At 47.6% G+C, this 12,426-nt stretch overlaps 1 protein-coding gene across 1 annotated transcript in view; it reads right to left on the minus strand.

The window, feature by feature from the left end:
• lrp5 (low density lipoprotein receptor-related protein 5) overlaps nt 1–12,426 on the minus strand; it is a 48,798-nt gene that overhangs the window by 34,175 nt on the left and 2,197 nt on the right. The window contains exons 2-5 of the mRNA XM_018765628.2: nt 7,546–7,746; nt 7,128–7,347; nt 3,622–3,819; nt 2,244–2,440 (exon numbers count right to left, since the gene is read on the minus strand). Coding sequence (XP_018621144.2) covers nt 2,244–2,440; nt 3,622–3,819; nt 7,128–7,347; nt 7,546–7,746 — 816 coding nt within the window. The remainder of the gene's footprint in view (nt 1–2,243; nt 2,441–3,621; nt 3,820–7,127; nt 7,348–7,545; nt 7,747–12,426) is intronic.

Genomic DNA, 12,426 nt, shown 5'->3' on the forward strand with positions numbered 1-12,426 from the left:
TTCCTGTTTTTTTAACCAGTTTGCACCCTTCCAGCACAGGCTAAGCGCTCTGTATTTTTGACCGAAAGGATGGGGTGCGGTCCTTTCGGCCGTTACCTCACAACCTCGGAAGGTGAGCGCTCCCTTCCTCCTTGACTTCTCCCATGCGGAGGGAAAGATCAGGCCAGAGTTCAAACACCGTGACGATTCGCCACCTAACTTTTCCGTAGCTATGGACGGCAGAAATCTGAGAAAAATTTGTTCCAAACCTCCAAAAACTGCAGTGCTGCATAGATTTGAAATGGCCAGGAAAAGAAAACACCAGCATGACTGTTTATATAAAAAATATACGTAAAATATGAGTTTGTAAGGGCTCCCGATGAAGGCGTACTGCATGCCAAAACATCGGTATCTAAATAACCACTCGGCTATAAACTCCAATACTGTGGTTTGTGTCTAAAAATTCTCCACAGGGAGTGGATGGAGAGCAGCGTTCCAAAAATAATCCCAAAGACCAACGCTCTTTGCACTTCTGTCCATTTCTAGAACATTACATTGTATTTATTCACCATGTGACACGTACATTCCGCTCTTCAGAATGTGCTTAGAGAAAAGGGGTAAAGGGCCTTGGGAAATCGTGGCTGTGGACCTAAACTGGGGGCAACCAAAACGACGGGAAGCATTTCAGTGTGACTATAGAGAAGAAAAGCTGGTGTAAATGCTGGTGTAAATGCGGGGGTGCGATTTTTAATGTCGACGTACGCCTAGCTGTGTCATAATGTCACGTCATACTTAAGGGGTCCACAAACCCAGAAGTGGGACAGGATGGATAGCAGTCCCCTGGCTTTCACTCACACAGATGCTCCAATTCCCCACCATTAAGGTCCAGCTTTTAGAACTTATTCAGAACTCATTTGCAGAAGCCGTCTTTGTATTACTATGGTGCACGGAGAAACACACAGACACACACACACACAGAACAGATGTCAAATGGACTAACGCATAAGCCGATACCCATACAAACTGGCTCGAGGAAGAAGTACACAGGCATTAAGAAAAAACAAATAGACTTATCACGCTTGATTTGCGCTCTATTGCATGGCTTTTAAGTGTGAACACCGCATGCTGAATGGCGGAGCGGGGGCACCTCAGTCTCTTGATCCGCACAAACAAACAGAGCAGACCCTGGCTGGTGAATGGAGGCCACGCCCATTCGTGGGATTGGATGAAATTAAGGGGTGGGTGGAGCTACAAATGTAAGGGCGGGACATAGATGAAGCAGGGATCGCATACATGTAGAAACATTAAATCTTTGGGTGCTCTGGTAGAAAACAGACTGAATGCCTGACTGCTTACATTTCAAGGCTTGATGAATATTTTGATCATGTAAAATTTACTCTTTTACAGCATTTTTGGGGTAAAAAAAATTGCCATCATTTCTGTAGAGCACCAGTGAAACATTTTAGTTCGCTTGCTGGAAATTATTTTATTTCCAGAATTAATGTTTTACATCCATGGCATTGGTTTGAGTTTTCACTCACTTTCCTTCTTGGTCACATAGTTTCTGCATGACTCTGAGGTGTATTTCAGGTTGTTACCTTGCCAAAGAATGGAGGACCGGTCAGCGACCGTTAATCCAGATGGAATGGCATGCCTCTGAAGTATGCCACGATAGCCATGCTGGTGGGATCCCCACAGACATGGTAAAGACCAAAAGTTAGGCACCAACAAAACCACCCCAGATCATGACACTCACTCCTCCATGCTGGACATGGAGAACCTCACAAGCACAACTCAAACCCTGCCAAATACTGCCAAAGTTGGACCTAACTATTTCAAAATCTGACTCATTCATAATACCAACTTTAAAAAAAAAAAAATTGTTGGTGCCTAACTTTGCTCCTCAAACGTCCAGGTTCTTTGTTTTTTCTACCGAGGTGAGTCTGGTTTCAAGCAGGTGTGCTCAAACTTTTGACTGGTACTACGTACATGTGTATTTGAACACAAAGAAGGCTCCTAAATTACTTCCCAAGTCTCTGGAGAAACCCTACAGGATGAACTGAGATAAAGAAGTGTTTAAACATAGTGCTTTCTTCATCTAGTCTAGACAGAGACTCCATAGCTGGCTGTTGATATGGCACGATGATGTTCTACATGAACACAACGAAAGCGCCAACGCACTGGAATTTTGCAACACGCATACAGGTGCCCTGCACAACACATCACCCTGACACACAGGTATGAACAGGATGGCCAACACTCACTTTCAGGCTGCCTGTCCTGGCTCAGCACTTGGATGTCCATCGGGGAGTAGATTCCACCGAGAATCTCCCTCCTCTTGTCACCCGTCTGCTTGTTGCAGGCGTGGATGGAGCGCGTCTGCCAGTCAGTCCAGTAGAGGGTCTCGCCCGACAGCGTGAGGGCGAACGGGTGGGTCAGAGTGCCCTCCACCACCGCTTCCCTGGAACGACAAACACAAACACACACACCAGTCAGTAAAAACACTCCTTTACCTCCTCTTACCAATAATTAAGGTGTTTGACACCAACAATTTGACAATTTCAATAAACCAGTTTTTCAGTCATTTACCAGCTCCTCTAGAGTCATGCTCCACAGAGTGAAAAACTGATCTTGCTTTAAAAACATGGGGGGGGGGGGGGGGGGGGGGGGGGGGGGAGTGCATGGTGCATAAGTTGTTTAAGAACCCCCACCCCTTAGTTTTACGAACCCATTTAGATGACTTTTGTGGGGGCATTAGCAGGAAGGCGCTTTTTTCTCTGTGGAAATGGTACAGCCAGCCTCATTACACGGGAAAAGCCACTGGCAAAGCACAGCGTAATCCATCAAAGTCAATTGCGACCACCACACCAGGTCAGAGACGAAATAGACGGATCAAGATCGGGATCAAACGTGACGTGCCGAACGCCTGGCTGATCTGTCGCCAGGTCCGACAGAGCACGACCGCGGCACCGTTTTCTGGGTTTGTACAGCATGGACCGGGGGAGGATGGGGCGGATAATCACATACACACTTCAGTCATTTTGGCATTCGGTGCTCCCTAGTTGCTGCGCTTCGCCACAGCTGACTCCATGAAAAGCACACCACCGGCTACGCGGGAAGTCGGCGTCAATCGGCCAGAGGGATTCGTTATGTGCTAACAATGAGCCTTTCACATATTCTGAATGGTCCACTCACGGTTTCGGCTCTGGGAAAGTTTGGCCAAGCAAGTCTACTGCAGAACCCTCAGGTGCATTTGCTGCGTTGTAACCCCAAACGGCCTTCTCCTGTTGGAATGCGCAGCGAAATAAAGCCGGGTGAGGCTGGAGACAACTGACCTTGCTCCTTCAACACTGCAGCTGGAGTTCCCTGGGTGTGCTGCACCCCCACCTCACCCAGACCCAGGTTCCAGAAGAGGCAGGGTTATTTGGAAAATGTTCGGAGTGTCAAAGTTAGATTAACATCTGGGAGATTGGTCTGGGCCCACATTTGTAGCCAAACTGTTTAGTTTGGGATTATCCCAAAGCACATGGCCACAATATGAGGTGCAACAGACCGAGAGGCCCTCAGAAAAAAAAAGAGATCTCGAAAAAGAAAGGAGCGTGAGGAGGGGGGGGGATGGGCAGGCGAAGGAGCTGGCCTCACCGTGAGGAGCCGTCCAGGTTGGCCCGGTGGATGAAGCTGAGCTTGGCGTCGGCCCAGTAGAGCTTTTGCTCTTCCAAGTCAATGGTGAGGCCGTTGGGCCAATAGATGTCGGTGTCCACGATGACGTTCCGGCTGCTGCCGTCCATCCCGGCTCTCTCGATGCGGGGCTCCTCCCCCCAGTCCGTCCAGTACATGTACCTGTTGAAGGAGCGTGTCAGTAAGCTGTGGCACAATCAAGGCAGGCTTTTCAGCATGGAACTTCAAGAGTCACAGAGAACTGGCAGGAACAGATACAGAGGGGATGTAATGCACGCTCATACCTTCCACATACTGCACACCAACAGTGGCAAAACTCAGCATGGCATAGCGAACGAGTCATTTCCGCCAGCTTGGACTCAGGCGGCGAGGAGAGAACAGGCCACCATGTGAACCAGACTAAACATACAGCATCCTTTCACAAAGGCATGGATCTTTAAACGCGTGGCTTTTCGCAGGGCTGTTTGCGAGGGCCCATCTCCTCCCCAAACAGCCACTTCCATACAGAATCCACACCACCCCCAGGAGAATAATAACCAGCTACGGGGCCTGATACGGATCTGTACAGTTGGCACGTCTCCAAGTGCCCTTTTATGTGAGGAACACCAGCAGTTGCTTCTCTGCATGGAGAAGTGAATAGAGGCTAAATTAGGCATGCAAAATTCCTATTCACATAACTCTGGAGGTGAGACGGTGTATAGACGGTTGGGGGAGGGCCCAAGGGAGTGGAAGGGTATAACAGGAAGTGTGGTGGGCGCTCTTGGGAAAGGAACAGAATTACAGGATCGCTAACTGTGAGCTGGAGAGCAGCATTTCAGTCACCTTACTATGTTATTATTATACTGATGATGCGAACAGACATACAGCCTGGGCAACTACAGCGACTTACCCCAGGCGCTCCTCACTTGGTAGCACCTGAGCACCGTTTTAGGGGCTCACGTTGGGCCGGGGCTGGGAGCCGTGCTGGTCTCGTTAGGCAGGCAGCCTCATATTTGTCTCAATTAAAGGCGGCCTCGTTGGGCCCGCTTTAATTTGCACCGTTTGGAACACAGACGCCAGCCACAGATGAAGACTGATGGCTTCACTGTCCAGAAATTAAACTCACAACAGGCAAACGAGGCCAAAAGCAAAAACGGGCGGATGTCGGCTCCAATACTAAAACACGTGTTCGAGAAGCCATGAAAAGGCCTTCTCTTCCAGAAACAGGATTTCAGACCAGCCAAGTGCTCATCTAATGCCATGGCAAAGAGGCCGTTGGACTACAGTGATTTGTTTACAAAAGTACAATGGAAATTTGGTGAATAAATAATAATAAAATCAATAATAATAATAGCGAACTATCGCGTACCAACCGAAAATTGTCTGGCTCCATCTGCTTGGCCATGCATCAAAGATTGTTTATTGACTTATATCCAGGGCAGAGGGGAGCCGAACACACAACTCGGCAAATCAATTCACGGATAAACGAAGCAAGGCCAAACATGAGACGGAACCGCCAAACAAGAGCGTTCGCTCCAGACTGGAGCACGGAATTGGCACCTAGGACTGCTACGAACCGTAACGCTTCTGATGGCCATTCAAACGAGAGCGGGAGAACATGGCGAGTGAGAGAGGTTCCTCTGACTTGGCACCAGGTGAGGAAAGGAACACGCGCAGCACAGTGACTAGACAGAGCGGATAGCAGACAGGGCAGAAGGGAGAGAAATGGAATGTGTCCCAGGATGGTGCCCTGATGCACTACCCTTGACAAAGGTACTCACTGTGAATTTCTGCAGTAAAAACACACAGCTAAGCAAATGGTTAAAACTGTGCCAGCTAAGCAAAGAAATAATAATACATAATAATGGCAATAACATAACTACAGCCCAGCGGGTTCTTCAGCAAGCGATATTGTTCAAAGCGAAACGGAGAACGCGCGTGAGGCAATGGCTGCCGATCAATCCCAGACATGGTTGTTTGAAGAACTGGATATGAAAACAGGACAGACCGCAGCTCCAGACTTCCATACCAGGTAGGATAATGGGAAGCATCAAGGCAAGCATAACTGTCAGATATCTGGCCATCATCATCTTCTTGGCACTCCACCTCTTGGAACGAGAATACACACTTTTGTTTCCCTCTTCTTAACTCAAAAGGGTCAATGTATTTTTCACATGAGAATTTCCCCCCCCCCCACTATAATAAATCACCATATTATCTCTTTTAGGCAGCTGGGAAGAATATGAGAACAACATGCTGGATGTAGACAGGGGTGGCAAGTGTTCTTTGGGCAGATGAGAGACCTTTGTGCGACTCTCGTCCGGAAACATCTCCGAAAGCAGCGAGTCCCACCCCCCGCCGTTTATTGTTAGGTGTGAAGCGTGCTAAATTCCAGCCCAGGCGGCTTCACCAAAACAGAGGAAAAGACAACGGAAACCATGCTGCCACACGTATGATCGACCGTGCCGTTCCACACTCAGATTTATAAGGTCTGGCGTGAAGCTGTAGGACACTTCACTCTGAAAGTGCGAGAAGAACTCTTCTACCGATCAGGCTGTACGCGCAGATGTTAATGTACTCGCCAGAGAAAGCAGGGGAAAGAAATGCGCAGTTTAATTTAGTTGAACAGGATTCCGAACATGCCAAAAGATCCGTGTTTAGGGAGAGGTGTGCTGATTTTTGCTATTTTTTTTGGCAGTCGTGCGCACAGAAAAAAAAAAAAAAAAAAAAAAGAAGGAAAAAAAAACGGTGCCGTCTCGGGGCTGCAGCTTGCGTGCCACGGTATTGTTCCACCTAAACACGCGCTCTGAGGCAAGAAATACCTTTGGAAAAACGCATCACTGGGGAGTAGATATTAAGGCATTTATACGCAAGGAGCGTGAGGAGAGCCCTGTAACCCTTCCCGTTCCCAGCCTGTAATTCAATCTCGTGCTGAGGCGGCAGGCGGAGGCCCAAGCGCCACACGATCCGGTCGCAGTGCTGCGGTTGCGCTTCGGAGCTCAGCGGAACAGGCCGCTGCTTTTTGCGAGGACCGAAGAGCATTTAAGGCCCGGAATTTAAAGGAAGAACCACCAACGTTTGTTTTCCCCTCGTAGGCCTCGAGCGAGCGCTTCCGAGAAACGCGAAGGTGTCGAGGGTCTGAAGTTAGTAGCGCGGGAGGAGAGGCTGGTGGACATTTTTCCAAATCACATGGGTGTCTGCGCTGACTGAACAATAAGAATGCCGAACGCTTGGGGTGCGAGAGGGGATGGGAGGGAAAGAACTGAGGGGGGGGTTGACCCCGAGTATCTGCAAGCACAACAAGAGGAAACGGACGCAGCTGAAGGACACGGCGGACCCCCACCAGCACCCCCCGCTCTAGGGACGTGTTCACTGGATACAAATATACCATCGCACCCTCTTCTCATTGGAGGGCGCAGAGCAAACCATGTGCGTCGTGACCCCAGGATGAGAGGGGAGGGAAAAGGACGCTACGGAGGGGGGCGACTTACCGTTGGGCTGGATTCAATGCGATGGCTCGGGGCTGGTCCAGGTCTTGCCAGAAGAGAACTTTGCGGTAGCTGCCATCCAGGTTGGCCACCTCGATGCGATTTGTTTCCGAGTCGGTCCAGTAGAGCTTCCGTCCGAGCCAGTCGCAGGCCAGGCCGTCGGGCGAGTCCAAGCCCGACACCACTACGGACTGTCCGCTTCCTAGCATAGTCTCCTTCAAAGCTACAAGTTAAAGAAGTTCTGTCGATAAACTAACCATGCGAATATCTTTCGCCTTCCTCACGTGAATTTTTACACTCAACCATGAGTGAAATTTACCAAAAAATCTAGGGATGGAACCAGGCTAGTGACAGTGCAGCAGTGGTGGAGCGTTTGGTGTGTAGTGATGTGCCATCCAGTGAAATGAGTCGGCGACCTCACCGTTGCTTGACTGGTTGTAATGCGTCTGCTTGATGGCCTCTTCGCTGACGTCGGTCCAAAAGATGAGCCCCTCGGAGAAGAGGAAGTCCACCGCGGCAGCGTCCTCCAAGCCCCCCACAACCACAGCCGACTCCGCGCGGCCCCCCTCCGCGTCGACGAGCCGCACATCCCGTCGGTTTGCAAACAGCAGAAGAGGCGAGCCTGCGTGGAGGAAAGAAAGAGGACGTCAAGCAAAGGAAACGGGTTAGTGCAGATACACTCCGCGGTGCCGTGTCAATCAAAGCGCCACAACCAAAACCCATTATGGACAGCATGGCTTCTAAAATACGGACTAACCAGGATGGAAGAATGGCATCCACAGGCTAGCAACATGATACGCCGACATGTTGACAGCAGTGTCCAGGAGGGGGAGTGCCGCGTAGCGGTCGGCTATGGTGCCATTCTGGTAATGCCCGTACGGTACTGCAGAATGGTTTAGTGTGGAGCGTCGGTGCCGAGTTCAGGACTGGGTAATATGTCCTGCAGGATCCACATCACTTCACAGTGGTGGTATCAGACCATTATGCAGAAATCCAGAGGAAGCTGTACTATGGGCACCCTGAGTCGAGAGTCTCTTATTCATAAAAATATCTCATGCTTTACTCTCTTACATCATCAAAAACCATTGGTTTTTAATAAAATAATTTAATTTAGGCCTTCTGTAACCTCCACAAGTCAAGTGCGTAATATTGTGCCTCAACTTTACTCGGGGCTCCAATATCTTTAGATTAAAATAAGAGAACCATCTCACACCTCTTTTTTTTTTTTTTTCCCCATATCTCAGCTTTCTCTGAAGTCTCGGTGCTTTCAAAAAGCTAATGAACAGCCTACATGAAGCAAGGCTCAAAAGGAACCATATTCTGGAACATGGAAATGCTAACTAATTTTTTGGTTACTGTTACAAAGACCAAGAGAAATAACATGTGAAATGCATTAGGTGTATTCCCACTGTACCCATCTACAAGATCATATGGTTTGCCACTCCATCCCCCACGTTCCAAGTTTGCCCACTCACTACCCATTTGACCTGCACTGGAACCTCTTCGCAGCCAAAAAATAGAAAATCGACTTTGTTGTCTCCAGATGCGTTCATACTACACTGCAGAAACTGGTGAACAAAACCCAAAATCTGTACCTGCACCAATTAATCCAACGTAAAGTCACAGAAAGAGCAGGGAGTTCACAAGGAAATTGTCCCATAAGCTAAGGTTAACTGTCACATCACACTTTATATCCAGTATTAAGTCCTCAGCGCTTTGAACTATCGGTTAAACTAATAAGTACAACTAAGGAATCTAAATCAAAATTTCCTTACAGTCATGACAAATAAACTGACTTAATCCAGTGTTTCCCAGTTTTATTTTTTTTGGTTTGATGATAAACTGTGAATACCAATTCTTCATGCGTCTTGTACCTTGGAAAAGGAACAGTAGGGCGATCCCATGCAATGCCATCTAGCACCTTTCTTGGGGTGATTTGTAACTAAAAACATCATCTTTACTAATAAAAACATTTTGCAGTCTCCATTTCTTTAAAGACACCACCAGAACAAAACAAATCTGTATACATTCAGTGTTTGACTTTTTCATCGCAGGTTTTTTTTTTTTTTTTTTTTTAATGGGGGCAAAGGCCCGTTTTACAGGGTTAATGCACTTCCTGTGAAACAGGATTGGCAAAGACTGGAATGGGCCTTGTTATTGAAGAAGGAAAAAGCATAAAAACAGTATGATCAAGCACTCCAAGTTCCGGGGTCTTGTTTTGGTCCAGAGTGCTGAAAAGAGCTGTTGGAAGAAGCAGCCAGGAGGAGCCGGACAGGCTGGACCCCAAGACTCCAGGGGAGAACGGGCACGCTCTCTGGCTGGCGACAGCCAACTGTAAAACAATACCGAAGAAGGGGGGAGCGGGCGCCAATCACCACCCGCAAAGATTTTCGCACCCCGGCCCCTAGTGGGCGTGCACAGCCTCAAGGGGGATTAAAGGCAGCAGTCATATTCAACAGCTGGTGTTTTTTTAAAGAAGAGCATGGGTCATTTCAAGCCAGTGAGCCTGCAGCTGATCCCAACAGAGATGAACCAAGCCAATGCAGACCAGCATAAGATCGGCCACACAGCAAGATGTTTTTTGGACCAGCTTGGGAGTTGTGGTCTTCTCATTATGCCAGCGTACTGCTTTTAGGAGGATATGGTCTTCCCAGCAATCCGAACCAAGCCCTCGAGGGCAATTTCCTAGAGATCTCCAAGAAGCATGTCTGAAACAGGTTCTGACATTGCACTCTCAGTTTTGACCACCCACTAATCTGGATCGGGGACATCTGCACCCCCACAGATGAGGACCTAGCCAACATCGACTGCAGGACAACTTAGGTGCCCTTTAAAAACACTGTCCATGCAGAGCGGGCACTTAGCACTTTTTGGTGCTCCTTGGCGAAAATAAACCCAGGTACCCCTTAGATTTCTAACTCTAAATCAACAAAGGTATACATATCATAAAAACCATTTTTATTTTAAATGTAGATGCATACGTAGATGCACAGAAAGTAATATTTGAATTTATAAGTTTTCAATGTAATTATTTATGAGAACGGTATGTGAACATTACATAGTCACATAACCCAAATTTATACTTTAATGACTGGAAATGACAGAAAACTTATTTCTAAGAGTGAAGCTGGTTGAGGGAACAATAAGATAAATACAATGTACTACATACACTGCACATTTCATAGGAAACATCATCTACAAAGTTGCAACATTTCAAAGATCCAGGCAGCAATTTCTCGTAGGATGTTTACATAATATATATGGTGGATGATGTTCAGTTTTCTATTTTATTTTATTTTACACAACTCCAAATTATTTTTGTACTTTAGTCCACAATGGCCCCAAATTTAAGCACCGCAAGGCGCTTGCCTAGGTTCGCCTAACGATAAAACCGGCCACGTGTCCACGGATGGTTATTCTAGGCCACGAAGCACGGAGCAGCAAGCACCTGGGGGGCAGTAGGATCTGCCGATCTTCCACCAGAGCAGGGCGTGCGGTGGGGGGAGGCACAGGGGGTCCGCAGACAGAGGAAGCGTTTAGAAAGGCAAGCCTTGGTCAGAGCTGGTTGTTTCGAGCTCAACCTGGAAGAAGGTTTCTTGTTTTGAATCACCATCCCACCCTTTCCTTTCTTTTTGTGCCTTATCGGTCCACTTTTTCAGCAATGTGAGGGTGTCTGGGTGTGCTGGGAAAGAAGAGGTGAGAAGAGGAAAACACCTCAGACATAACAGTCCCCCCTATCCCGACATCCTGCCAAGTCGCCCTCCTCCTTTCCCCTCAACGTAGGAAAATAAAACAAAGGAACACAAAACGGTTAATATTTTTGAAGGAAACGAAAACTTCCCTTAAAGGTGAGTTTGCTGCTCTCTCTTGATCAATGGGTTAAATCTAAAACAGACCTTTGGTCTTGATTCAGCAGGAAGGGAGCTTGGATTTATTATTTTTTTTTGCCTATCTTTATGCATAGATATTCGTAGCCACGTCTTTCATCACATTTTCCATTATTTAAAAAGAAAAAAAAAAGTCAGAGATGCATTCAAATACGCAGGTGTTAAAAGTCAAAATAAATTACCACTCCGTGCATCAAGGCAATTTCATCAAATGACAAGGAAAGCAAACGTTATTACCGTCGCTCTTCCCCCCCAATAGTACATTTTCGGAAGTTCTCAATTTTTAGAAAATCATAGTAAAATTCAACGCAGACATTTCTCAGTGGGTTTCCACTGAGCGACGGCACATTTCTTCATCACCCTTTAAGATATTAAAATATAGCATTGCGGTGTCTATGAAGCGCGGGGTTTTTTTTTTTTGTAGCGCCTCTTGAAAGCGCCTAGAGAAACTCAAATGCACACCTTGGCCGGTAGACAAAGAGAAGAAAAGGGGAAGCCTCGGCCATTCTGAGTTGGGAAATAAAAAAGCAAACAGGCCTTTATGCGGAAGAGTGATGAGCTTTGTGCGTTCAACCCCGGCCCTTTCACTGCTCGCCTATTCACATGCCAACGCAGAGCCAATCAAGCACTTTAATTCCCACATTAACATAATGGCCAGAAGGGTGACTTCTCCTTGCACATTTTTTTTTTTGGGAAACTCTGAACTTGAGCACACCAGCACTTTCAAAAAGATTTTTCCAAAAAAAAAAAAAAAAAAGAAAAAGTCTTACTTTTCACTTCTCCCTCCGTAAACACTACTTTCACGTAGCTTCGAAAGGCACTGCGTTTCATACACCGTAACCTTACAATGTGAGGTTTGTGTACAGAGTTACTGAACGAGGGTTCCGTTTATACAGCTGGGTGATTTTTACTGGAGGCACTCAGGGCAAGTACCTTTCTCGAGGATACAACAGCAGAAGCGCGGATCCGAACCCCGGGCCTTTGGTCGCAAGGGACCGATTCGTTCTCGGATGAGTTTTTAACGATACGTCGTACGTTCACCAAGCGTCCCCACGGATCCCGGTTTGCGTGGTGCGCAAGGAGCGGCCGTGGCCAGACGCAGGGTTCGATGTGAAACGGTGCACAAAGAGCGCCTGCCCCTCCAGGATTACCCACAAGCCTCCCTGCTCAGGCATACATACCCTCGCAGCTCCGACTACTTGTTCAACAATTCAGGAAATGTCAACTGTACCATGCGGGATTTACCAGAAGGCATAGTCAGGCACTGACATTCCCACCCCCCCGGAGGCCCTCCGAACATAATCACAGCGCCTGTATGTGCGTTGTGTCTGCGAGCACAAGTCCAACATGCCTAAACCCGAGAGCTAATTAAGAGCATTTGGAACAGCTTTACATGAACTCTCGTAGCTGAAGGT

The sequence above is a fragment of the Scleropages formosus genome, chromosome 5, assembly GCF_900964775.1.
Source record: "Scleropages formosus chromosome 5, fSclFor1.1, whole genome shotgun sequence".
Taxonomy (NCBI): domain Eukaryota; kingdom Metazoa; phylum Chordata; class Actinopteri; order Osteoglossiformes; family Osteoglossidae; genus Scleropages; species Scleropages formosus.